At 44.3% G+C, this 26452-nt stretch overlaps 1 protein-coding gene across 9 annotated transcripts in view; it reads right to left on the bottom strand.

The window, feature by feature from the left end:
- KIF6 (kinesin family member 6) overlaps positions 1 to 26452 on the bottom strand; it is a 437691-nt gene that overhangs the window by 255203 nt on the left and 156036 nt on the right. For 4 of the 9 annotated variants that reach the window (XM_051854771.2, XM_070074109.1, XM_070074110.1 and 1 more), the window contains 4 exons: positions 21223 to 21395; positions 10139 to 10282; positions 8591 to 8677; positions 2170 to 2273 (listed from right to left, as the gene is read on the bottom strand). In XM_051854771.2, coding sequence (XP_051710731.2) covers positions 2170 to 2273; positions 8591 to 8677; positions 10139 to 10282; positions 21223 to 21395 — 508 coding nt within the window. Of the gene's footprint in view, positions 1 to 2169; positions 2274 to 8590; positions 8678 to 10138; positions 10283 to 21188; positions 21396 to 26452 lie in introns of those variants that run through there. The other 5 variants (XM_008262871.4, XM_070074112.1, XM_051854770.2 and 2 more) reach the window with 3 other exon arrangements.

Here is a 26452-nt window from a genome sequence, read left to right as displayed (position 1 = left end):
GGTTGGGATGAGGGGCTGACGCTGGCGTGGGGCTTGTGCTCTGTGTGGTTTCCAGTGAGAAGCAGGGAACGGGTCAAGCTGAAGCCAGCAGCTGGTCTGCAGAGCTTATCCGGCCCCTCTCGGCAGCTACCTGGGGCCCCTTCCTGTACCCCATCCCAAGCACTGGGCAGGAGGACAGCACAGGCGTCCACGGGATGAACCACGCCCACTACAACCGCTCTCAGAATGCTCATTGGCTGTTCCTGGCTCTCCGCTGCTCCAGGGTTCCGCTACCGGACGCGGAGCCTCGTGCTGCACCTGTGTCTCGGTCAAGCCTTTTCTCATGCCCGTCTCAATCCTCATCTTTCAACGTCGCAGAACTTCCATGAAGCCTCTGAGAAATCCTGTTTTCGGGCATGGTTACAGGCTTCTGTGTTCTTCTACAGGAGTTCCGTGATTCTCTAGTCTCGGTGCAGCAGAGGGAACCTGCAGCATATACTACCTGAGTCTGAGGTACTGAAACCAACACATTCTGAACTCTGCCCTCGAACTGAGTGTCCTGAGCAACAAACAGGATCTATGGGAATTAGAGAAAACACGAGCACGTAATGGAGATGCTGCTCTGACTTCCAATTTCCACTCTTCCTCTGTGAAATCTAGATCACAGGAAACTACAGCCCTGACTTCCTGTACAAGTGGCTTCTTCAGCCAGTGGGAGGCACTGGGGAAGACTGGAAGGCGGGTGAGAGAGGAATCAAGGATTGCCCCCATGACGTTGCAAATAACCAGGTGCATCTGCAGTGGCCTCGCTTCTGTGGGTCGGCTCCAGCTCTTAGGTTCTGATACCGTCACCTTCTCCCATTGTCCCCCTGGTCCTGGGGTGGAGGCGCTCCTGCTGGCACCAACCTATGAGGGGCTCAGTCAGTCCCTTCTTAGCTGCTTAGCAACACCGTTTTCTGGGTAACTTATTTCCTATCTGAAATTCCTTTTTGTTGAGAGGCCTAGAGTGGTTTTGCTTTCCTGGCTGGATCCCGGCTTGAAGATGAAAATTCTGAAGAAATATTTTCAAAGATGGTAATTGGGAATTCTTTTATCTGGAGGGGGGGGAGCATCATAACGAGGGAATCCTCAGCTTCTTGGTCTCATTATCTAAGCTATCCCAGGTTATTTGAAAACAAGTGACATACAGTCTTAAAAATGTGAATTTTGAGGGGGCAATATTTCCCACTTCAACTGCCAATATGCCACAAAGCAGATTTTAAAGGCAAGCCTTAGGGGCCTATCATATTATTAAGCACAGTGGGTTTTAGCAGGAAGCACCGCTTCCCTGGAGGAGTGAAAGCTTTGCATCCAGCAGAAACCTTGTTTAAGATTCCTGCAGCGCTGGGCCCTTCCTCAGGGCTCGCCTTGCAGAAAACCACCTTCAACGTCTGTCTTCTTCACCATGTTCTGTGCTGAGGCTTGGGCGAGACGGCCGGATACCTGTAGAAGAATCTTTGGCGGTTCCGCTTCTCCTTTGGAAGCAGCGCATTCCACTGCTCTCTAAGCCTGATGCGTGAATGCTGCCCACCCCACAAGTGCTTAACGAGGCGCACAGAAACAGGCGGGGCTCCGGAGCAGAGGGACCAGGAGGGCCGCCTCTGTGCTTTGCTGGTGGGCGGCCCCCTGGCCGGCTGCACGTCCAAGGCTCTCAATACCTGCTTTCATTCCCGGTTCCAGTGCCTGAACTGTAACGGATGGGTCATCTACTTAGGAGAGGAGAGTGCTTGCTTTGGCAAGGGATAAATGGGTGCTTGCAGCAAGATGCTGTGAATACAAAAGATGTTTCTGGAACTCTCAGATCTGAGCGCCATGGCTTGGGAGGGGTGTGTGTGTGTGTGTGTGTGTGTGTGAAAACCCATTACACAATGCCTTTTCTTCAGCTGGCATGAGAAGGATAGTCCCATCCCATCTAAGCACTGTGCTGCACTTCCTCAAAGCTGAGGCGGCAGAAACACTGCCAGACCCATCCCGCTTTGCATGGAAAGCCGCCACTCTGCACCGGCGCCTCCGGGCAATTTCAGACAGTCCCGGGAGAACTTCGCGCTTTGAGGTGAATTCATAATGTCAGGGCCAACAAAGAAGTGAACACACAGCTTGCACTGTTAAAGACAAAGAGGGAAAAGAAAAAAAAAAAGTCTGCAGGCTTACTGGTGGAGCTCCGCCTCCGTGAGCGCCTCTGTCCTCAGCTCCCCCGTGACAAGGGCCAGTTCCTCCTTTAGTTCCTGGATTTCCTTTTGGAGGCGTATAATCATCTACAAATAGCAAGGGTGGAGAGTGACTGTCAGCTTCCCACGGAGGTGGACGGGGTGGCAGAGGACATGGCACCTTTTCGAGCCATGAGCTGCTTGAACCATATAAAAAGCACTCCTGTGCCTACCAGGCAGCTTTTAAAAATCTCCATATTTTGTGAAAATATTTCCAGAATTCTTTAACAAATGAAACATGACTGATGTTCCTGGAACCCTCTTTCCCTGTGGCCCTTCTGTCCTTCCTGGGGTAACCACTTCCCTGTGTGTTTTCAGACCCTTGCACCCTATGTATTTTGCACGCCTTACATTTTATGTAACATTACATTATTGCATGTAATGGTGCCTCCTTTTTTCCCTCTACATCATGTTTTTGAGCTTATTTGTATTGCTTCCTGTGGCTCTAGTTCATTCCTTTTCATGGATATATAGTATTTCGGTAAAGGGAAAGGTCACAGTTTGTTGATCTACATCTCCTCTTGATGGACATTTAGGATTTTCCCTTTTGCTATGAAGCGTTGCTGAGAATGTTGTAGATCTCTCTGGGCACACACATGAGACTCTCTCCCCGGTGTGCACTCAGAACTAGAATTTCTTGGTAGTGGAGTATTTACAACTTACCTTTATTAATTATTATTAAATTGCCCTTCAGAGTACTTATACAAATCTCCATTCCCATCAGCTCCATGTGTACAAACAGCTAAGTTCCTGTTTCCTCACGTTTTTGTTACTGTGTGATATTGGAGGCTCTTTAGTTTCTGCCAATTTTCTCCTAATCTATGTCATGACTTTCACTCTGTGGTGTTCTTTTGGTTAAATGAAACTTCTGTGTCTCAATATAATCTATCTGTCTTCCTTTTGTACAACATAAAGAAATTCAAAGCTTTGTTTTTCACATTTAGGTGGGTTTTATTTTGTATAAGGTATGGGATAGGGATCAAAATTTATTTTTATAAGGATAACCACACAATATTTTTGTTTATATTATACGTTTCTACATGCCTGTGTGTCTGTTTCGAGGCTATTAGTTGAAAACATTTCTCTATTTGACAATAAGTATGGCAACACCACTTGTTTCAATTACTGTTATCTTAAATAGTTCTGGCAGTTAGATAAGACAATCTCCTTCTTTCCTGATCCTGTTCAAGATATACTTGCCTATTCTTGGCCATTTACTCCTTCATATAAATTTCAGATGCAGCTCATCAGATTCTACCAATGGGTTTCCTTTACTTTTAACTGGGATTACGTTTAATTACATTTAATTAAAAGGTAAGTCTTACTGAATTATAATATTGAATCATCTCACTGAGGAACACTGATTTCTTCTGATGGGGATTTAAATTTTCTCTATAAATATCTTACTTCTCTAATTAGATATTATACCAAGAATCTAAAAGTTTTTGTTGATGCTGTAAACAGAATTTTTGTAAAATTATGGTTTCTAATCATTGGCTTCTGGAAGATTATGTATCAAATAATTTTTTGAACATTTTGGGGTTTTATTATTAAATACCCTTGGATGTTCTGTATAAGTAATAAAATCATTTGCAAATAAGGGCTGGCATTGTGGCCCAGGAGGTTAAGCCATTGCTTGCCATGCTGGCCGCCCACATCAGAGCACCAGTCCAAGTCCCAGCTGCTCTACTTCTAATCCAGCTCCCTGCTGATGCTCCTGGAAAAGCAGTGGTTGCTTGGGGCCCTGCAACCTCAAGGGAGACCTGGATGGAGTTTCTAGCTCCTGGCTTTGGCCTGGCGCAGCCTGCACTATTGTGGCCATTTGGGGAGTGAATGGTGGATGGAAGAGATCTCTGTCTCCCTCTCTCTGGCTCTCCTCCTATCCATCATCCATCTGCATTTCAAATAATTAATCTTTTAATAAATGATAGACATTTTTTCTTCTTTTCTCATCCTAATATATATTTTATTTCTTTCTCATTGTGCTAGCTAGGTCTTCCAAGTATAACTCTAAACTATTCTTGTCTTATTCATTATAACATTTTACCTTTAAAATTATGTTTACTGTACTTTTCAGTGATACCCTTAGTCAGTTTAAAGATATGCATTTGGGGCCAGTGTTGTGGAGTAGCAGCACTGGCATCCCATACAGGCGCCAGTTCAAGTCCCAGCTGCTCCACTTCCAACCAAGCTCCCTGCTAATGTGCCTGGGACACAGTGGAAGAAGGCCAAGTGCTTGAGCCCCTGCACCCAAGTGGGAGACCTAGAAGAAGCTTCAGGCTCCTGGCTTCAGATCAGCCCAACTATAGCTGTTATAGCCATTTGGGGAATGAACCAGTGGATGGAAGATCTCCCTCCCTCTCTCTCTCTCTAAGTCTGTCTTTCAAATAAATAAATAAATCTTAAAAAAAGATATGCATTCATATTCACAGTTTAATGAGTCTTTTGGAAGTATAAATGTTTAATGTTATCAAATACTTTTTCTGCAACTAGTTATGAGACCACATAATTTTTCTCTTTTAAACTGCAAAGGTAAAGATCACCTTAATTCATGTGGCTAGTTCTTTTTTTTTTTTTTTAGATTTATTTATTTATTTGAAAGTCAGAGTGACAGAGAGAGAGAGGAGAGATAGAGAGGTTCTACATCCACTGGTTCACCTCCCAGATGGCTGCAATGGCAGGAGCTGCGCCGATCTGAAGCCAGCAGACAGGAGCTTCCTCCAGGTCTCACACATGGGTGCAGGGGCCCAAGGACTTGGGCCATCCTCTACTGCTTTCCCAGGCCACAGCAGAGAGCTGGATTGGAAGTGGAGCAGCCGGGACTCAAACCGGCGCCAATATGGGATGCCGGCACTGCAGGTGGCCCCAGCTAGTTCTTTAGTATGAATTATTTCAGATATACCAGACAGTATAGGAGAATATTTAACACTTATGCATCTACCACTTGAAAAATAAAACATTAAGACCCCTTTGAAATCAGCACCCCTCTATAGGCTTTCCTAAAGGATTTTTGCATCATTATCCTAAATTCGATTTTAATTATTCCTGCTTTTTTTCCCCTATGCATTGACGTATTTTCTAGTGATGCATTACCCTTAAATTTCCCAAATAAACCCAACTAGGTTAGGATTTATCGTATCAGGGTACAATTGAGACCATGTAGGCACAGCTTGTAATTAACTTACAATACAGGATTCCTAAGATAAAAATTAGCAGTCTAAATTCAGCTTTTATTTTTTTTTACTTAAAATTTTAAGAAACCGAACTGGGTCTGGCCTCACCTTCCCTTCCCTTCTCCTCTCCCTCCCTTCCTCCCTTTCCTGCACCCTCCCTTCCTCCTTATTTTCCTCCCCTCAACTCTCCCTTCTTCCCTTCTCTCCCCTCCTCCCTCCCCCTCCCCTTCCCTCTCCCCTCCCTCTCTTTTCCTGAGCTGTGTTCACTTTCACTAGGGATTACCAGACTAAGGGGGTTGTGTAAATGTGAACTTCGAAACCCAGGGCTTTGTATTTTCAGAGAAGTTACTTTTTGTTCTATCCAGAGTCCAGGGTAAGGGAAATCAGCTGTCCCAATATTTCCCTATGCCAGAGGGAAGAGCCTTCCCTGGTTCACCTGGGCCGTGTCACACCTGGGAGAGGAGCCCGTGTTTTAGGCGCAGCACTCACCTTGCTGAGTCTCAGGGCTTTGACTTCCATTCCCTTGTTCCAACCCCCTTTACCCTGTACCCCAGGACAACTTCGGCATCAGCTTTGTTTCTGGAAAAGCCCCTTACTTCCTTCCAAACTCATCTAAGTATTTCAAGGAAGCTTCTCTATGGAGTTTTTTATTGGAGAGTAGCAGGTTATCCAGACCACATCAAGAGGAGCAGGCGTACAAAAGAACTTGATAGTGAGTACTTTGAACATGTCACCGCTCCTGGAAATGTATTTAAATGCCTAGGATTGTGTGGGTTTTGTTGGCTTTCTGGTTTTGAAAAACATTCTCAGAATCACCAAGACAGGCAGAATGAAAGTCTTCAGACAAAAACCATGAAAGTCATTCATTTGCACTTTCCTCTATTAAATGAATATTGATACAGGCCAGCACCATGGCTCATTAGGCTAATCCTCCGCCTGCGGCACCGGCACTCCAGGTTCTAGTCCCAGTTGGGGTGCCGGATTCTGTGCTGGTTGCTCCTCTTCCAGTCCAGCTCTCTGCTGTGGCCCGGGAGTGCAGTGGAGGATGGCCCAAGTGCTTGGGCCCTGCACCCCATGGGAGCCCAGGAGGAAGCACCTGGCTCCCGGCTTCGGATTGGCGCAGCGCCGGCCATAGCGGCCGTTAGGGGAGTGAACCAACAGAGGGAAGACCTTTCTCTCTGTCTCTCTCACTGTCTAACTTTGCCTGTCAAAAAAAAAAAAAATGAATATTGATGCATATTTTCTACTTCTAAGGCTTTCAAAGTCAAATCTAACACCAATTTTTTTTTAATCTTATTGAATAGAAATCTCAAAACTTAGCCAGATTTTCATGGTTTTAAGCTTAGAACAGACACACCTCCCATGAGACTCCTGCAGGGACTCTGGAATTGGGGCCGTCCTTACAAGATTTCAGCACATGTCTGGGATACTATGAGCTTGGTCAAGGTTCTTCCAGTACCTCATCGGTCTGAGGCACCCACACTTGTAAATGGAGCAGAGCAAATCTGGTGATCCTGATCGCACAGGCTGGCTCCGCAGCTGCCACTAAATCCTGACAGTAAGATGTAGGAACTCCCACCCAGGCTATATCTTGGATGGGTTTGAGGACAAATTTGCAATTGTCACTTATGCTTCAGTCAAAGCTCCGCACATAAAATAATGAGCAGTGATATCAGTTTTTAGAAGCAATTATGCAAGAGACCAGGAAACAACACTTGTTAATTGCCTGATTATTCTGCATGAAGAGGATCTCAAAATTTATTTAATTATCAGCTATTAGCTTTTGGCTCTGAATTTCTCGTCTTTAAATCTCTACATCAGACACAGGATATTGTTCACCTATCTCCAAATTCCTTCTGTTCCTTCAAAGAATGTCTCTAGAGGAATTTAAAGGGAAAAAAAAAGTCCTCCAACATCTAGTGTGTTTATTTTCCTTAAATTATGAACTAATTTTTGTCTTCAGGCTATCGATAACTCTGCTACTGTTTCTCATTCTGCAGGGTAAGGCCAGAGGCTGCTGGCAGGGTTGGGACAACAGAGAATGTTGGCCTCGGAGTTCAATTCCACTTGAACAAGGCCATTGCATTCTGTGTCCTCTTCCCAGGGAGAGCACTGGCGCTGCTGGTGTCTGAGCCAGGCCGGTACCGGGAAGAGATCCTGTAGCACCCACTGGTTTCCCCTGGACAGAATTCTACAGGGGTGCTTGTTGCTCCTGGTGCAAGCAGGGTGAACTGCCCCTTTCCCTCTATCCTTCCATGGAATGATTTCAAGGGAGAGAGGGCAAATGAGGAAGCAACTGATATGAGTAATAGTGAACTTGAACATTTTTTTTGAATTTGAGAAATTTGTAAATGAAGCACAGTTGATAAGATTTCACATTTCTCTAAGCCTACATTAGTTTATTTCCCAGTGAAATTAAAAAAAAAACTGGGTGATTTGAAGAAGAATATTATGGGATTTGACAAAATTGAGATATTTTATTTCAATACTTTCAATGTTGGTATGAGTTGGTTCAGTGTTGCATTTCATTTATAGAAAATTAACAAAATGGAGGAAAGAAATTTGTAACTATAATGAGTAGCTGAATCATTTAACTTGTATTTATTTTGCATAAAAAGTGCTTTCATAAAGCAGGATTTAGTCCTATAAAATTAGAAGCTTACTGGTTGTTCCATGGATTAAACTGATAATTAACTTTTAAAAATCTCTGGAATAAGTAACAAGATGGTTATGCAAATATGATTTTATTTATTAGCCATTAAGAGTTTTCTTTCTTCATAAGCTTTTATTAAAACTGGTCTATTATTTCCTTTAGGAAGTTAAATTGAAGCTTTTTGAAAGGCTGAGGCCTGATGAATAAAAATTGTGTAATATTCCATTGTGGGAGTCTTTAGGACTCACAGCATATCTTTGCAGTGGGCAGTGGGGGAGCTAGAGGTAAGCCCACTGACCCCTCAACAGGATGGTCTGTGTTTGAATCCTGGCTTTGCTATCTATTGGTACTGTGGCTCTGAGGAAGTTAGTATCTCTGTGGCTCAGTTTTGTTACCTATACAGTAGAGGGAGGGATGGCATCTACTCATAAGTTTGTTTTGAGAATTAAAGAGTTAATACTCAGAACACCACCTGGTGCAGAGTAAGTCACCCCTCCACCAAGTTGTAACTAATCTTTGATATACTTTGATATGCTTACCAATCTGGGATCAATTTCTTCATTAAGAACAGCTTCATTCTTTATAAGTGCCACGCGCTGTGCAAATCTGCAGGTGGATATAGATTCCTAACAAAGCAAAACACCTTCTTAAAATACCATAGCATAGAGAGATTTCCCTGTAGACAAAATGAAATTTTTTTCACAGAAAAAAGATACATACCCAATGAGTGATGTACATAAAACATCACAGTGAGGAAATATGAAGGTACATGAAATGTCTTGGGAAATTGGATGTAAAAAAATTAAAATCCATGCACATGAGGGATTCTTTAAAAATTTCATAGAAAATGTGCATTATGAAAAAACTATGCATGTATTTCAAACATTTTTGCATCAATATAATTTTTAAATTCCATTTCCCACAAACTATTCAAAACACCCTCATAAGCTTCCAAATTAAGGAAATTTGCTCTAGGATATTTTCTCCCAAAATTTTGTTATGATTTAACAAAATGTCCAACTATTGATCTACTAAAGCGGAACCACATGTATGAATCATAATCATAGCAGATACCATACTCCACAAACATAAAAGACTACAAAATAAGTATCTGCAACAGTCCAGAGAGAGGCTTTTCAAGGCACCTGACAGTCAAGTGCGTGGCCTTGTTTACAGAAGCTCCTGCCGCTTCCTGGTTTCCTCTTTGAGGGCTGTACGGATGGTACACATTGCACAACAACATAGGAAACACCAGCTGTCTCTAAAGCCAGCCAGGGAAGGCCTGGCCAAAGCCTCCTGGGGGCTGCACTCCCACCACCTAGCTAGGAACATATTCTAGGGACACCTCTCAGGTTTCCAGATCTTTGTCATCAGGAGCAAAACAGAGCAGAAGAAGCGGATGGATCACTTCTTCTTCTTTTTTTTCTTTTTCTTTTTTTTTCTTTTTTTTTTTTTTATTGACAGGCAGAATGGACAGTGAGAGAGAGAGAGAGACAGAGAGAAAGGTCTTCCTTTGCTGTTGGTTCATCCCTCAATGGCTGCTGCAGCAGGCGTGCTGCGGCCGGCGCTGCACCAATCTGAAGCCAGGAACCAGGTGCTTCTCCTGGTCTCCCATGCGGGTGCAGGGCCCAAGCACTTGGGCCATCCTCCACTGCACTCCCTGGCCACAGCAGAGAGCTGGACTTGGAAGAGGAGCAACCGGGACAGAATCCGGCGCCCCGACCTGGACTAGAACCCCATGTGCCGGCGCCGCAGGCAGAGGATTAGCCTATTGAGCCGCAGTGCCGGCCCTGGATCACTTCTTTCCTTTCTCTGGCTGAGAACAAAACCATCAGTAGGCCTTCCAAAACGTGTTTACGAGACCTTCAAACCATCCTGTGCCAGGTGATGTCAATTCTCGGGGTGGGTGGGTTATTACAATGCCGGCAGAGAACCCAAAGCTGTGAACTCCTGCACAGGGTATTTGCCTCTGAGGGCAGAGCTCAACCCAGCTGCAAAGATGGAAACCCACCCAGGACCCGCAGCTTATCTCACAAACAAGCAGTGAAAACCCAGACTCAGATCCCCAGAGGGAAGGGCCAACATACGTCAATATTCCTTTTCTCTAGAGAGAGCGTGGCGATCATGGTCGTCATGCAGTTCCCCCCGAGGCTGTCTCTCAGGACACTGGTCATCATGGAGTTCCTATAGGGGATGTGGGAACGGTGTTTTTCCGAAAGGGCGATGATAACCTGAGGTAAAGCAGAAAATGCACACATGACAAACAACTTCAACAGCAGAAAAAACAGAAACTATAGCTACATGGAGGGTAACACCCAAAACAAGGGCATAGAATAAATATTTAACAATAATATTTGGTATGAATGTGGTCAAGATGGAATAAAGTAAATGTAGCATAAATATAGCACTGTGAACCCTGTAATTTTTGGACAGATGAAATAATGTGTATAGAATTGGATAGACTATTATTCTGTTTTCAGCTGTTGGAACATTTTTATAAAAACACAAGAGTTAATCATGCCTAATTAACTAAAAATTTTTAAAAACCAATTGTTTACTTGAAAGAATTACAGAGAAGGAGAAGCAGAGACAGATACAGACAAAGAGAGAAAGACAGAGACAGAGAGATCTTTCTTCTGCTGGTTCACTCCCCAAATGGCCGCATTGGCCAGGTCTGGGACAGGTCAAAGCCAGGAGCCAGGTGTTTCATCTCGTTCTCCCACATGGGTGCAAGAGCCCAAATACTTGGGACATCTTCTGCTGCTTTGCCCAGGACATTAGCAGGGAGCTGGATAGGAAGTAGAACAGCTGGGATTTGAACTGACATCCACATGGGATGCCAGCATTGCAGGCGGCAGCTTTACCCACCATACCATAACACCAGCCCTGCCTGAAATTACTTTAATTCCACCAAACTGTGTTGTATGATCCATCTTCAAGGTAGAAGAGGCAGAACAATAAATAAGGAGTATGGGAAGTAGCAGAGGATGTGTCGCTCCCCCATTCACGGAGGAACGACACTAAACCCTGCGCTGTTCTTTTGTCTGCTCGGCTCTTCCCAGGTTGGCTGCTGTCCCTCCACCTCCGTGGAAGGGTGACTCCCCCTGCCACTTTCCCCACTTCCGCGGGGGAGCGGCACACCGCCGGCCAGCCGGCTCTCTCGGGGGCTGCTCAGCTGTTCCTTCAGATAGATGTTCCTGGTGCATGTTGTCTCTCTCCTCCTTTATAGTCCTCTTCCGCCAATCCCAACTCTGCTACCCACACGCCGAGCATGCTGCTCTCCTCCAATCAGGAGCAGCTCCTGCAGCTTGTCAAGTTGGTGAGAGGCAGCTGTGTAGAAGCTGTTTACTCCTCTCCCAGCGCCATATTGTGGGAGAGCAGATGCATAGAATAAGTCTTAATTCCAGTAACTTAGTCTAGTCCGAGTTGCTCCCCACAAGGATGGAGGTTGAAAGCCCAGATCCTGTACAAGATTGTCTAGGGGCAAGTCCTTGTCATACTAGGGCATGCCCCTCAGCATCTCTGCCTCAGGCTTTTCCTCTGTAAGACAGTGATGAAAGCAGCCTCCAACTATAGGTAGTTGGGATTGTTAAAAAAGCTAAAATGTGCCAGTTATTTTGAGTTATAACTATCCCATAATAAGTGCTTTATAGGGTTTTTTTTTTAAGATTTATTTATTTATTTGAAAGGCAGAGTTACAGAGAGGCAGAGGCAGAGAGAGAGGGATCTTCCATCCACTGGTTTACTTCCCAAATGGCCATAACGGCCGGAGCTGCGCCAATCCGAAGCCAGGAGACAGGAGCTTCTTCCAGGTCTCCCATGTGGGTGCAGGGGCCCAAGGACCTGGGCCCTCTTATACTGCCTTCCCAGGCCACAGCAGAGAGTGGGATTAGAAGTGGAGCAGCCAGGACTTGAACCGGTGCCCATATGGGATGCCAGCACTGCAGGCAGCAGCTCTTACCCACTACGCCACAGTGCCAGCCCCTCTACAGGTGTTTTCTATATGTGATGGCCTGGTTCAACTCAAGCTTGCTTATCTTACTCCCCCTGAGTTTCTTAGATATTTAACAGGAAGGTACTAGATGGATGATGGATGGAATGAAAGGCTGCTGGAGTTGTCTGTAAAGGGAAGACCAAGGCCTCAGAATTATCCTGGGAAGATTAATCTAGTGCTAGGATGTCCAGTGCAAAGTAGCAGGAATTGTCCACTCACAGAATGTGTCTTCAGGGACCCCCCAAGGTCCTGGCTTCTGAAAATGCCTCTGCCAACACCTACCATTGTTCTAGTCTTTTCTCCTCCCAGGTATGTTAGTCCCATCACCAGAACCTCTTATAAAACCAGATGGGAGCATTGTTTTTTGAAGGCTATTTGAACAAAAACATCCAACTCTCTTGCTAGTCTTGATTTAAATGCAGGACCACAGATGTCACTACAAACCAGCAATTCCGTGATCTTTATCAAAAATCACCTTTTTCTCCAAACCTCTATCCAGCCTCGTCTCTCCCCAGCTTCAGTTTGAGCCGATGACCACCTCCCCACTAGATGCACCAAGGCTACTCATGCTTCTAAATGCATGCCCTGGGCGCACTGCCCCTCCTTCTGCTACTGTCCACCCTCTCCCGCTTCTGCTCTCATCTACTTTGCTCCCACACTCACCGCCTCTCTCTACTGCACCAAATTCTCTCATCTGGATTGCTCCCATTCTGATAGTAAACTAAGAAGGCACCCACCAGGGTCACCAGCAACCTATTTATACCAAGGACATAAACCATCATTTGATTAGACTTTTGAGTCCATCACTCAACACAGGTACTCGGCGTGTTCTCTAGGAAACACCTTGCCCATTTGCCAATCACAGTGCCACACTCTCCAGGTTTTCCTCTTTCTGCAAAAACGAATTGATGAATGCTTGCTTTTCTTCTTCCTACATTATAAGACAAGGAGTGCTCCAGGGCACTTGATCCTCTTTTATTTTATTATCCAATTCTCTCCCTACGTAATCTCATCCTATCCCCTGGCTTTTAAAAAGTGCATGTGTGTGTTGACCACATGTCAATTTATAGTACCAGGAGGCTGGTGCTGTGGCGCAGAGGGTTAAAGCCCTGGCCTGAAGTGCTGGCATCCCATATGGGCGCTGGTTTTAGTCCCTGCTGCTCTTCTTCCGATCCAGCTCTCTGCTATGCCCTGGGATAACAGTAGAAGATGGTCCAAGTCCTTGGGCCCCTGCACCCATGTGGGAGACCTGGAAGAGGATCCTGGCTCCTGGCTTTGGATCAGCCCAGCTCCAGCCATTGTGGCCATCTGGGGAGTGAACCAGTGGATGGAAGACCTCTCTCTCCCTGTCTCTACCTCTCTCTGTAACTCTTTCAAATAAATAAAATAAATCTTTAAAAAAATTTATAGTACCAGTCTCAGCCTTTTCCCTGAGCAGCTGTCTTCGTGGAAACTGCCTCCACCTGGGTTTCTGTTCCTGATTTTCTCTTCCCCTCTCCCTCCAAGCCTGACTTCCTTGCAGGCCTTCCTCATCATTATTAACAACACCACCATCCACTTAGCTGCTGAGGCCAAAACCTTGGGCCTCGCCCTGAGCCATCTTCACCTCCAAGATCCAACCCACTGGCAATTTCTCTCAGGTTTTCCCACAGAACTTAACTGAAGATTGGGTCACTTCTTGTCGCCTCTCCCCACCTCTCTGGCATGGCCTCTCTAGTCCCCTGCTTGGACAGCTTCCCAAGGTTTTCAGTGAGTCTCTGACTGCTTTGTAGGATCTGTTCTCTTTATGCTGCCAGAGGGATCTTTATAAATCGTGAGCTTCATCTGGTCATTCCGCTGCTTACAACTTTCGAGCAGCTTCCCAGTACACTTGGTATCATAACCCAGCTTCAACAGAGCCTCGCCTGCTGCATGACCCTCTTTCCTGCACTGGCCTTCCTGCTATCGGCCCAATGTGCCAAGCTTGGCCCCACATCACAGCCTTGGAACTTGCTATCCCTTTTACCCACAATGCTTCTGTCCCAGATTTTTGCACAGCTTCCTGCTTCGTGTCATTCCAGTCTTTGCTCAAATGTTGTCTCCTGGTCAGTGCTGTGGCTCAGCGGGTTAAAGCCCCGGCCTGCTGCGCCAGATCCCATAGGGGCACCTGTTCAAGTCCCAGCTGCTCTGCTTCCGACCTAGCTCTCTGCTATGGCCTGGGAAAGCAGTAGAAGATGGCTCAAGTCCCTGGACCCCTGAACCCATGTGGGAGACCCAGAAGAAGCTCCTGGCTCCTGGCTTCAGATCAGCTCAGATCCGGCCATCGCGACCATTTGGGAAGTGAACCAGTGAATGGAAGACTCTTCTCACCCCCTGTCTCTACCTGTCTCTGTAACTCTGTCTTCCATATAAATAAAATAAATCTTTAGACAAAACAAAAAAAGTATTGTCTCCTCACAAGGGCTTTCCCTGAACACCGCATCAAATCTTACACCCTAGTCTCTAGGCCAGCACTCTCTTTTCTTCTAGCACTTATACGCTATTTTAAATTATATTTATTTGCTTGCTGTCAACTGCTTCCGGATAGACTTTCTACTCTGCAAGGCCAGAGGTGTTGTCCCTCATTCTCAGCTCTAGCGCCGTGGCCTAGAACAGTGCCAACATGCGGCAGAAACTACATGGCTTCACTCAGCTCTTATGATCATCTCATTCTGGTCTGACTTCGGGCAAACTCCGTTTCCTACCCTCTTCTGCAACTCATGCAGTGGGATTTTGGGGGTGAGCTATGAGAGGGAATGGCCATAAAGAGGATTTGGTCTGTGGGAGAACAAGGTAGCTGAGGTATCTGGTTCTTCTGAGGCAACTGTGGGGAAGTTTCTGGAATCCAGAACTTCAAGCCCCAGTTGGCAAGTCCTGAGTCCTATTTCACAGAGCGGGTCATTGGTGTTAGAAGTGCATTCCTGTTTGCTCTGCTCCCAGCTGGGTAGCATCCAAGCCCGGTCTGCTGACTTTTCTTTAGAGTCTTTATATTTAACAAACTCTATGCTGCTTAAAATAGCTACAGTGCACTAAGAAATTTGGCTAATACAACATGTGCTCAATAAATTGTTTTAGATGAATGAATGAGTAGATGGATTAGTTTTACCTAGGGAGGCCCTTACTGTGGGATGAGATTTGGGAGAATTCAGTTTCCATGTAACTGGAAAGGAAGTGGGGAATATCACAGACCCAAGTCTGAGTGGCAAGGGATGCTAGCGGAGCTCCAGGCCCTGAGGGCCAAAATGACAAATTAAATATCTGAAACAGGCAAAGCAGGCCCAAATACCAGATACCATCCCAAACAAGGGCTGGTCTAACTGATGTGTAGAGAGTGTGACATGATTATTTACTAACCATCAGCTGAGTGTCTAACAATTCTCTGAGTATTCCGAAATGCTTTTTAAAAACAATAGTTACTCTTTTTCCCTTGCTCTAGGAAACAATATTGGTATCTTTTCTACTCACAAAGGTATTATGAGTTAGATGACAAAAAAGAGAATACCCTCTCTCTTCTATCTCTCCCTCTCTGTCTGTAATTCTACCTCTCAAATAAATAAATAAAATCTTAAAAAGGGGTGGGGTGGGGCTGGCACTGTGGTATAGTGGGCTAATCCTCTGCCTGCAGCGCTGGCATCCCATATGTGCTCCAGTTCAAGTCCTGACTGCTCCTCTTCTGATCCAGCTCTCTGCTGTGGCCTGGGAAAGCCGTGGAAGACGGCCCAAGTGCCTGGGCCCCTGCACCCATGTGGGAGACCCAGAAGAAATTCCTGGCTCCTGACTTTGGATCAGCTCAGCTCTGGCTATTGTGGCCATCTTGGGAGCAAACCAGCAGATGGAAGACCTGTCTGTCTCTCCCTCTCTATGTCTATAAGCCTACCTCCAAATAAATAAATAAATAAAATCTTTTAAAATAAAAGGAGAATCGCTCCCTAAACTTCCTCTTGATATTAAAGTAAATGATGTGTTGATGAATTTGCTTTTGGTTTCAATTAGCAGAAAATGTAACAAATTGGTTTCAATCATAAGGGAATTGTATTGGCTACTGTAATCAAACTATGAAGGGCTTTAGATTAGAAATGGCCCAAAAGTTGCATGCCACCACCAGTGACTTACTTTTTCCTCACATCTCTGCTCTATTATCATCCTTGTGGTGGAAGTCAGATTCTCCTCATCAGCACAGTATGGCTGCCAGATGCCCTGGTATCATATACTTCTTTATTCATAACCCAGATGAGAAAGCACTCTTCTTCTCTAATCATTCAGCAAAAGTCCTGAACTTCACTAGGGACTGACGTGGGATCTGGGCTCACCCTTGAATCAATCACTCTAGCCAAGAGAAAGATAGGCTCTAATGCACTTAGACCAGGCAGGGTCTGCTCACAGAGCTGAGACAGGCTCTTGGCTGCTACTCCCTGGGATAGATATTGCAGAGGTCACTCCAATGACCCCCCCCCCCCAGAAAGGGTTCTATAGTTGTTAAGAAGAATTAAGACTCAAAATGGGATTATAAATTAGAAAATATGGTCTTAAAAAGTGAAGAATCTGAAGTCAGAGTCCAACTTCCCCACTTGCATGATCTTGGGCAAATCTCTTACATTTTTTTAGCCTCAGTTTCCTTATCTGTAAAAGTGAGATTAGAATGCTTGTCTGGGGGCTGGCGCTGTGGTGTAGAGGCTAAGCCTCTACCTGAAATGCCGGCATCCCGTATGGGTGCCAATTTGAGTCCTGGCTGCTCCTCTTTCAATACAGCTCTCTGCTGATGGTTTGGGAAAGCAGTAGAAGATGTCCCAAGTGCTTGGACTCCTGCACCCACATGGGAGACCCAGAAGAAACTCCTGACTTCGGAACAGCCCAGCTCTGATTTGAACCACTGGGTGGAAGACCTTTCTCTATCTCTCTTTCTGTTTGTAACTCTATCTCTCAAATAAATAAATAAATAAATAAATAAAATCTTAAAAAAGAATGCTTGTCTTGCAGAACTATTTTAAAGATCCACATAGATAATTTCCAGTGTTGTGCAGGAGCCTTCTGGAAATGTCCTTTGTGATCCCTCTGGAGACTTACTTGCTTTAGCCATTCCGACCCAGTCCTGGGCCACTTCTCTGGAAGGGACCCTGAGCAGGTGTCTGGCCAGCTCTGAAGGAACCGTGGGAGCACCATAAGCCCAGCCCACCTGGAGCAGATAGAGAACTGCAGAATGACCCAGAAATGGCAGGTATTTGGGAAAGAGGCTGCTGTGGGCTCTCTGCTGGGCAGGAACCAAATGATCTCCTGAAGGGCACATGGAAGGTCTATTTGCATTTGTGATTTCACGTGTAAATACAATGACAAACGTTCTTAAGGGCTGTCTTTAAGCAACAAAGAGTGAAGCCCAACATTATCCTTGGGGATTTCTCCAAGTACTTGGAAACTGTGCCGGTTTAGGTTTACTACTTAATGAATTAGAGACTTTCGTATGATGAGCTTGAAGGGCCTGGAAGACTACCCTCTGAAAACTGAGACAGACTCGGAGTGCTTCCATGCGGTACTGGCCCATCGGTTTTTCTCCTGAACACACGATGCCTTCAGCGGCAGGCCAGCGGACACTGAGACCCTGAGTAGGCCACTACTGTTGGGTAACTGGCTGCAGGCAGCCCGGAGTTGGGTTCCTGTGCAGCGAGGGAGCAGACAGTGTGCATTCCTGGTGGTTTCCCACCTGACGTTCCACAGGGACTGTGGGTCACAGCGGGGGCACTATGGGAGGCTTGTGGTTAGGGCAGACATGTATGCTTCTGTCCTTTTCCCTCCGTGGACTTGACGTCTAGGGCCAAACTGCACCCTGCTACTGTGGCTGAAAATGTTTTTGAGGAAAACTTTTTGGAAAAAGTACTGCAAGCACAGAGGGCACCGCAAAAACCAAAACTACTTTGACAAACACGAGGTGATTTATTTATGCGCATGGTAAGGTGCATTCGACTCTGAGAGCCCTATGCTTCCAGCAGGTGTGGGGGTCTCGGCGCCAGTCAGGAGGGCAATTCCATGCACAGTTCCCAGTTTCCAAAACCAGTGTAGGCTCATTAGTGTGAGACAGGTCACCAAACCATTTCACATTCCAACTCTGTCTTACACACTGCAACTGAGAGAGGACCTAAGTGAACAACCAGGACTTCTACAGGGTTCTATTATAGCATGTATCTTGCTGTAGGAGAGGATTTGTGTGTGTGCTACGTTCATGTGCTGGATAACAGACGACAGATTCCTTTTCAGAAATACATTTATCCCACTGCCTGACATCTCACAGCACCCCGTGGAAACTCATTCATAATCTGTTGATGAATGAATAAATGAAATTAATTGAAGTACATCGTGTTAGAAGATACTCCTTCCAAGTATCGTTAGTCCCACAATAAAGTACAACATAATTTGATTATAAAGCTCTTGAATTTTTTTATTTCATTAAGTATCTTCTCATTATTAAAAACTGTTCTTGGGATCGGCATTATGGCACAATGCCACTTGTGACACTGGCATGCCCTATGAGTACAGGTTAGAGTCCCCACTGCTCTTATCCAGCTCCCTGCTAATGTACCTGGGAAAGCAGCAGAAGATGGTCCAAGTATTTGGGCCCATGCCACCTATACAGGAGACCCAGAAGAAGCTGCTGGCTCTTGGCTTCAGCCTGGCTCAGCCCCAGCCATTGTGGCCACTGTGGAGTGAACCAGTGGATGGAAGCTCTCTCCCTCTTTCTCTGTAACTCTGCCTTTCAAATAAATTAATCTTTTTAAAAAATTCTGATTTCTTTGTACTCCCTGGGTCCCTCTTATTTTTCTTTCTGAAATTCTAAAACTGCTCTTCTACCTGCCTATTTGCTCTGTGACAGCTACTCCTAGACTTACTCAAGCCCACATATCCATGTCCTTACAGTTCTCCTGTATTTGTGTTCTCCTATCTGCTCTTGCTAATCTCTCCTCTCTCTGTTGTCTTAGGCTGAGCCTCCTCCTTTCCTGTAGACACTCGGATATCAGTGTAAACAGTGAACAGCTGGAGCGGTGCAGTGGGTGAAAATGGAACAGATAAATTATATTCAGAGAGCCAAGGGTCAATGACATGTGAATGTCACTGAGCCCCTAAGTGAACCAGTCCCTCCCACCTCCCCACCCCCGGGAATGGAGCGAGGAGCTGATTGGCTGACACTTCCCAAGCCTGACCTGCTCTAACACCCACCCTTGTCTGGCTCACTCCCACTCATTCTTCAAGGCTCTGCTTAGTATCATGCCCCCAGAGAGCTGTCACTCTTACCTTATCTCACTCTCACCTCCTCAGTCTTACTCAGACTCTCATTAGGAGCTCTCCTCCCTGCTGTCCCTTTCTCTTCACGGCTCTCACCTGGATGATGGCCACATCCTCAATGACCGCTTATCTAATTCACATCTCTCTACACTGAACTGGATCTTTGGGGCAAGGACTGTTTCTATCTGTTCACCACTGCACGCCAGTGCCCAGCACAGTGGCTGGCACATTCTGGGTCCTTAGAAATATCTGTTAGGTGAATAAATTGGTAGTAGAAAATCAGATGCCATGTGGCCACCAAGACTGTGACCTGGGGCTGATGTGACAAGAATTTTGAAGAGATGAGAGTGAGGAGAGGAACAGCTTTTGTGACAAGTAGCAGCTTGCGAAGGGCTCGTAGAATGAAGGAAAAGAAGGACTGGGGGCAGAACCATTCTTGAGTGATTATGACTGATGGCAAGTTTGATCCAAATGATGAATCTACTTTTGTATGAACAGATGGACAGAATGGAAATTAAAACAGACAGTGCTATCATCTGAAGCAAGCAGATCCATGTCTTTGAAATAAAGCACTTTGAATGCAGGCCATTATGTTTTCCTGGCATTGTTCTGTAAGAGTCCTATTAAGTAAAAAGCTCTGTTAAATGTAAGTAGTGTGGAGTAGTGGAGCAAGGAAGAGCCCAGGAATGCTGACTCTTGGCAAAAACACTACAATGATCTGAGTGCCACGCAGACCCTCATCCCTGGGCTCTGCAGTACTGGAACCCATGTGGTCGGAGACTAACTGTGGGCTCCTTGTTCAGAGTCCCCTGGGCTTCTCTCAATCCACTTCTTCAACCAACGCATTTATCATCGGAACAACATTATCAGTCTCAAAAGAGTTCATTAGGCTATTTGAAAAAATTTTTTTCTCAAACATTTTAGCCACCAACATTCATTAACAAGTTCTTCTGCCTCACCAATATTCTCAGTGCTTCTCCATCCAATTTAAAAAAAAAAAAAAAAACATGTTATTTCTCTCCTCTCCTTTTTTTTTTTGTTTAGAATTTGGAAGTAGTTGACATCTTTAACATTCAACTCACAACATTTTTATTCAGAGCTGAAAGACACTTGAGAAATCATCTGATTTAATCCATTCATTTTAAAAAAATGAAGTTTTTTTTTTTTTTGACTATTTATACAGCTAAATTCAGATGAGCTTTCTCTGCCCATAGAGTCAAATTCGGACAATTAAAACTGGGGTGGCTTGTGGTCAACTTGAGATGGAGGTACAGAGCAAAAGCAAAGGCTAAGAAAACGAGTGCAGGGCCAGAATTACTGACCAGATAAAGTCACTGGAAGCTGAGAATGTTGACCTTCTCTGAGCTATGTTCCCATAGTTCATCTTTTAACTTGGAAAAACAGGCAACCAGAGTTCATTTATAACCTACATTCAAACCCCCTAATACAATAAACACAACACTGCAGGAAGACAATAAATGAAAAAAGACATAATAGGCTTTGGAGCCAAGCAAATCTAGGTTTAAATTCTCACCAGCTGATTAACACTGGTGAGACCTTGGGAAGACTTGCATTTTGAAATCCCTAGGATGAGGATAATAACGCTTACAATGTAGGGCGACTGTGATTTACAAAGGAAACGGTATGTACCAGATGCTAGTGGATACACCAATGTTTCTAGCTGCCATACTCCTAACAGTCAGTGGGTAGAAACCCCCAAGTATCCATCAGCATAGGAATAGATAAACAAAGTATATCACCGAAGTTGTGTATATTTCACCACAGTATATGGAAACATAACAAAGCAAAATGAAACGCTAGGGGAATGCCTGAGACACAGCATCCACCCATTTCACCTGTTCTAAGTAATGAAGTGACAGGTTAATGTACTTGGCCTCGGTTAGAAGCTGCCCCCCGATGCCAGTCTTTGCCACTCGCTCTGAACCAGCCAGGTCCACCAAGTGGAGTTTGGCATGTCGGACGGTTGCAGATCCTGGTTCCTTGCTTGACAAGTGAACAGTGAAAATGCAGTGGGAACGGGTTGAAGCTTGATTCATAGGAGTCTATAAAAAAAAAAGTTGAAGAAAAACACATCAAGAAATTAAAATAATAAAAGAAAACCAAAAGATTTAAATTTGCATTTCTAGTGATAAGACATTTCTCAGGAAGCCAACACTCAGGTAGAGAAAAAATACTCATGGCTGCAACTCTTAAAGTCAGTTCTTCTTAATATATGACCTCCTGGGTGACCAATAGCAAATGTGGTGGAGTTGAATCAGAAAGTAAGAGTTCTGATGAGGTAGAGACTGAGTCCTCTTACCAATACGATACGTTCTGTATGTTAACCTTAGCTAGCCATGTTGAAAATGCTTAATGCCAGTTCAACAGAAAAAGAAGTGAGAACATGGGCAACAAGAGCATTCATTATCTCAAGTGTAAACACAGTCCCCAGTGCGCACCATCACTGCCGCTACTCAACACTGAACTGGGGGTCCTGGCCAATAAACAAATAAGACACGAGACTGGAGGTCCCAGCCAATAAACAAACAAGACACGAGAGTGGAGGTCCCGGCCAATATAATAAACAAACAAAAATGAAGCAAAAGAGATAATATGATAGGAAAAGAAGAGATCAAAATGCCATTATGTTAAGAAACTGCGATAAGGGCCAGTGCTGTGGCACATCCCATGTCCGAGTGCCAGTTCAAGTCCTGACTGCTCTGCTTCCAGTCCAGCTCCCTGCTAATGTGTCTGGGAAAGCAGTGGAATGTGGTCCAAATGCTTGGGTCCCTGACACCCACATGGGAAACCTGGATGGAGTTCTGACTCCTGGCTTCAGGTTGGCCCAGTCCCGACAATCATGGCATTTTGGAGAGTGAATCAGCACCTAAAAATCTATCTCTTTCTCTCCCTCAATCTTTCTCTGTCACTCTGTCTTTCAAATAAATAAAGTAAATCTTAAACAACAAAAAAAGAAACTACATTAATCTACCTAGGAACTTCAAGATAATCTACAAATAAACTGTTAGGAACTAAGAAGTTTGTCAAGCTTGCTGGATGCTAGATCAATATATGAAATCAATGAAGTTCTAATAACCTAGCAACAATGAGTCAGGAAGTATGTAATCTATCAGGAAATTATAAAATATTAAATGACATGAAGAGTAAATTGGAATAAATGACACAATAGATATAAACATATCATTTCATAAATGAAAAACTTAAAACACTAATTTATCAATGAATATTTATATATTTACCTATATATTCAATGTAATTGATACAAAAATGTTGTAGCTTTTGCTTATTTAGTAAGAGAGGTTCTAAAAATAATATAGAAGAGAAAATCTTCAAATAAAATGAAAAGTAATTCTGTGAAAGAAGGAGGGATGGGGACTTGTCCTGACATAAATCAAGATCTACCATAGAGCATGGTTATTAAAGCCCCGTGGCATTGGTGTAGGAGCAGACAAGCAGCTCAGTGGAGCACGCTGTGCTCATTCAGGAACTCTGTGTAGGAGAGTACAGAGACGATGGACATTCTGATACATGGTGCTGGAGTAACTGACTACTTACCTTGAGCAAAAGTAATCACTTAATTTTCTTTTAAAGTCTTATTTATTTATTTATTTATTTGAAAGGCAGAGAGAGAGAGAAAGAGAGAGAGAGAAAGAGAGAGAGAGAGAGAGATCCTCCATCTGCTAACTCACTCCCCAAATGCCTGCAAAAGCTGGGGCTGGGCCAGGCCAAAACTACAAGCCAAACACTCACGTCTTGGGTCTCCCATGCAGGTGGCAGGAACTCAAGTACCTGTGACAGCATCTGCTGCTAGGATGTGGGTATTCTAAGCAGAATCTTAAGCTGCTGTGCCATAACATGTGCCCCTAAAAGGAGAAATTTAGGTATTCTCTTGTGCTATATACAAATCAATTCTTGAATGGATTGAAGCCAAGTGTGTAAAATAGCACAATGTTAACACTCATACAAGAAAATATGGAAGCATATTGTAATCTACCCAAGGTAGTGATGAATACCTTAAGATAGGACAGAAAATTTAAAAAAATAGTTGATTTCAGCTATCTGACCAAATAACTCAAAAATTTAAAACTTCTATGTGATAAAAATCTACCATAATGTTAAAAATATCCTGGAGAAAATATCTGTAATGCATATGGCTGAAAAAAATTAATATTTGAATTAAAGAGCTCCCACACATCAATAAGACAAGGAGCTCAGAAAAACAATGAGCGAAAGGTATTAAGTAACCCATCAAGAGGCAGTCCGGCTTCTGCCCATGGGTGCTGCGGGGGAAGCAGTGTCAGAGCCGGCATGGCCACGCCAGGGTCTCTGCAGGAGCCTCACAGCCGGGGAAGTTCTGCCCAGGAGCAATGGAGAACGTTCATGGACAGTGTGGTGATGAGAATGCCAACACCAACCGCTCCCAGGGGCTGTGGGCTGGTCGCCCACGCCACCACAGATGGGACAGAGGCAGCCACGAATGCAAGGCCACATAAGGTGGATGCAAGAATGGTAGGACCACAGAGGGCCATCTCAAGAGAAGATTCTCAAAGCCCAGGGGCCCTCCTCACTGCGACAAAGTTCTTTGCTGGTATCGAAGAAGACACTTGAAAGGCACTGGAGATGGTATTGGACAGTGTGGGAAAATCGAAGGGATTCAGATCACAACTGACTGACGGCAAAGGCAAGGAGAGAGGCTTTGCTTTTGTGACCTTGGGTGAGACTGTCATTCAGAAATACCATCCTGGGACAGGTCACGACAGTGAAGACTGGGGGAAGCAGGAGATGGCCGGCGCTTCTGCCAGCCCAAAGGGTCAGAGCAGTCCTGGGAGCTCTGCTGTGGTGTGGAGGTGATTTTAGTGGCAATGACAGCTTTGGTTGTGGAAGACATGTCAGGGGTTGCGGTGGCTCTGGTGGCAGTGGGGATGGCTACAATGGATTTGGTAATTGTGAGAGCCATTTTGGAGGTGGCGGAAGTTAATGATTTTGGCAGTTACCACAATCAGTCCTCAGATTTTTTACCCGTGGAGGGAGGAGACTGGAAGCAGAAGCTGTGGCCCCTGTGCTGGGTGCCAGACCACAAAATCACAGTGGCTCTGGGGCTTCTAGGTGTAGCAGCAGCCGTGGTAGGGGCAGAAGGCTTGAATAACTGCCAGGAAACAGAGCTTTGAAGGAAGGGGAGAGCCAGAGAAGTGACAAGGAAGCTACAGCTTGCAACAGGCGCGGCAGGGCCCAGCGACTGTAAAGAAAACCTGCTTTAGCCAATACTCATGTGAACGGGCAAAAAATTGTGAGGATTGCATTGGACTAATTCTGTTAACAGGTTCATTTAGTTTCTATGGAACGTGTAAAACATTCCAACAAAGGGTTTTTGTGTAGTGTTTTGCTTTTTTCCCAACCATGCTGTTGACTGCTAAATATAACAGTCCGATTATGATACTGAATAAATGTGTCCTTTTAAAAAAAAGGAAGAAGTCTAAAAATGGTTAAATATGTATTTGAAAAAGAGCTTAAATTCGTCAGTAGTCAGGACTATAGAATTTCGAACCCTAATGATAAACCATTTCACATCCAAAGGACTGGTGACATTAAAAAAAATCATAAAGTCTAACACAACAAATGTCAGCGAGGGCCTAACGGCATGGAAACTTCTATATACTCCTGGAGACTATATAAGCTTAGGACATGTTTTACAGAAATGTAACAGTCTGTGGCAAAGTTGCAAACCCCAATCTAGCAATAGACTAGCAGGCATAATCTCTAGAGAGAACTCCTAAGCAAGTACACCATCACAAGTCATATGCCCAAGGAAATTCACTGCAATGTTATCTGGAATAGCAAGAAACTGGTATAGGCTATACAACCCAAAGGGGCTTTTTCATTCAGCAAAGATGAATAAACTGGGATAATCCAAACTACGGGGAAGTTGAAGTGGATCAACTTTTGTATAGATCGACACGGATAGATTTCTAAAATAGAATGCTAAGGAAAAATAGCACATTAAGAAATGATATGACCATTATGACAGAATTTACATAATTGTTTTAAAAAGCAGTATCATCAGTTGTCCATGGAGCTATGACTTAAGTCATTAAAAGTGTTTTAAAAAAAGAACAAGAAGGACCTGCAAATTAATGACAGTGGTTGCCTTTGTGAGGGACAGGAGTGAACGGCCGCCCCTCGGCACTTCTACTTTATCTGCAACCCTCTGTTTTATTTAATAATCACCAGAAGCAGATTCTGGGGTTGTAAAATCATGAGTGTTGGTCACAGTATGCTCTGTCCTCTTTTTTGTATTTTAAATGTTTTACAAGAAAGAAACGAACCTGAGCCAAGATGCAAGTGATGAGCTAGCAGTATCAGCTTGTCAAACAACAAAAATCTAAAAATATCCCAAATGAATATTTATATGAATAAATACATTCAGATCTCCACCTGTGAAAAATGGGGCTTAACCAAAGAATTTCAATATGGATGCACATGCATTCAGACAAGGATAACGTATCTGGTTGCTATTTCAACCAGAAATTCTTTCTGTAAATATAAATTCTTGATACACACCATAGTTGATTTACACCAAATTGCAAACACACAGATGTCGAAATGCTGGCATGGTTTTGGTGATGACGATGTAGCTAGCGAGTTAAATAGGCTGAAAATTTGACCCATTACTTTCTGCCACAGTAACTATAACCAAAGCTAGCCAGTGTGTGATTTTGCATGCTAAAGTGGATCAGCAAATAACTGTGCATGTAAAACCGCAAACTCAAATTTAGAATCTAAGTTGAGGTGTTTTGGAAGTGACTGTAAGTTATTTGCAGAACTTAAACATGGGTTTCATTTCGCTGTTATAGTCGCACGACAATAAATCCCAAAGTACTGCAATGACAGTCAAATTAACAATCGATATAAACCAATAGCATTGTGACTACTCTCAACCGCTGTCTTCGGCTTCACAACCGATACACAGAAACCACAATGTGGACCATTAATGGATACTGGAGGAGTGTACCCATTTCAAAGGAATAGGAGATTTACAAAAACTAAACTTCTATTTCTGGAGTCTGTAATTAAAGTGCTGTAGGAGTCCATGCCTAGTTCT

This window comes from Oryctolagus cuniculus, chromosome 5 (genome assembly GCF_964237555.1).
Source record: "Oryctolagus cuniculus chromosome 5, mOryCun1.1, whole genome shotgun sequence".
Classification (NCBI taxonomy): Eukaryota; Metazoa; Chordata; class Mammalia; order Lagomorpha; family Leporidae; genus Oryctolagus; species Oryctolagus cuniculus.
This window is presented reverse-complemented; position numbering and strand designations above follow the sequence as displayed.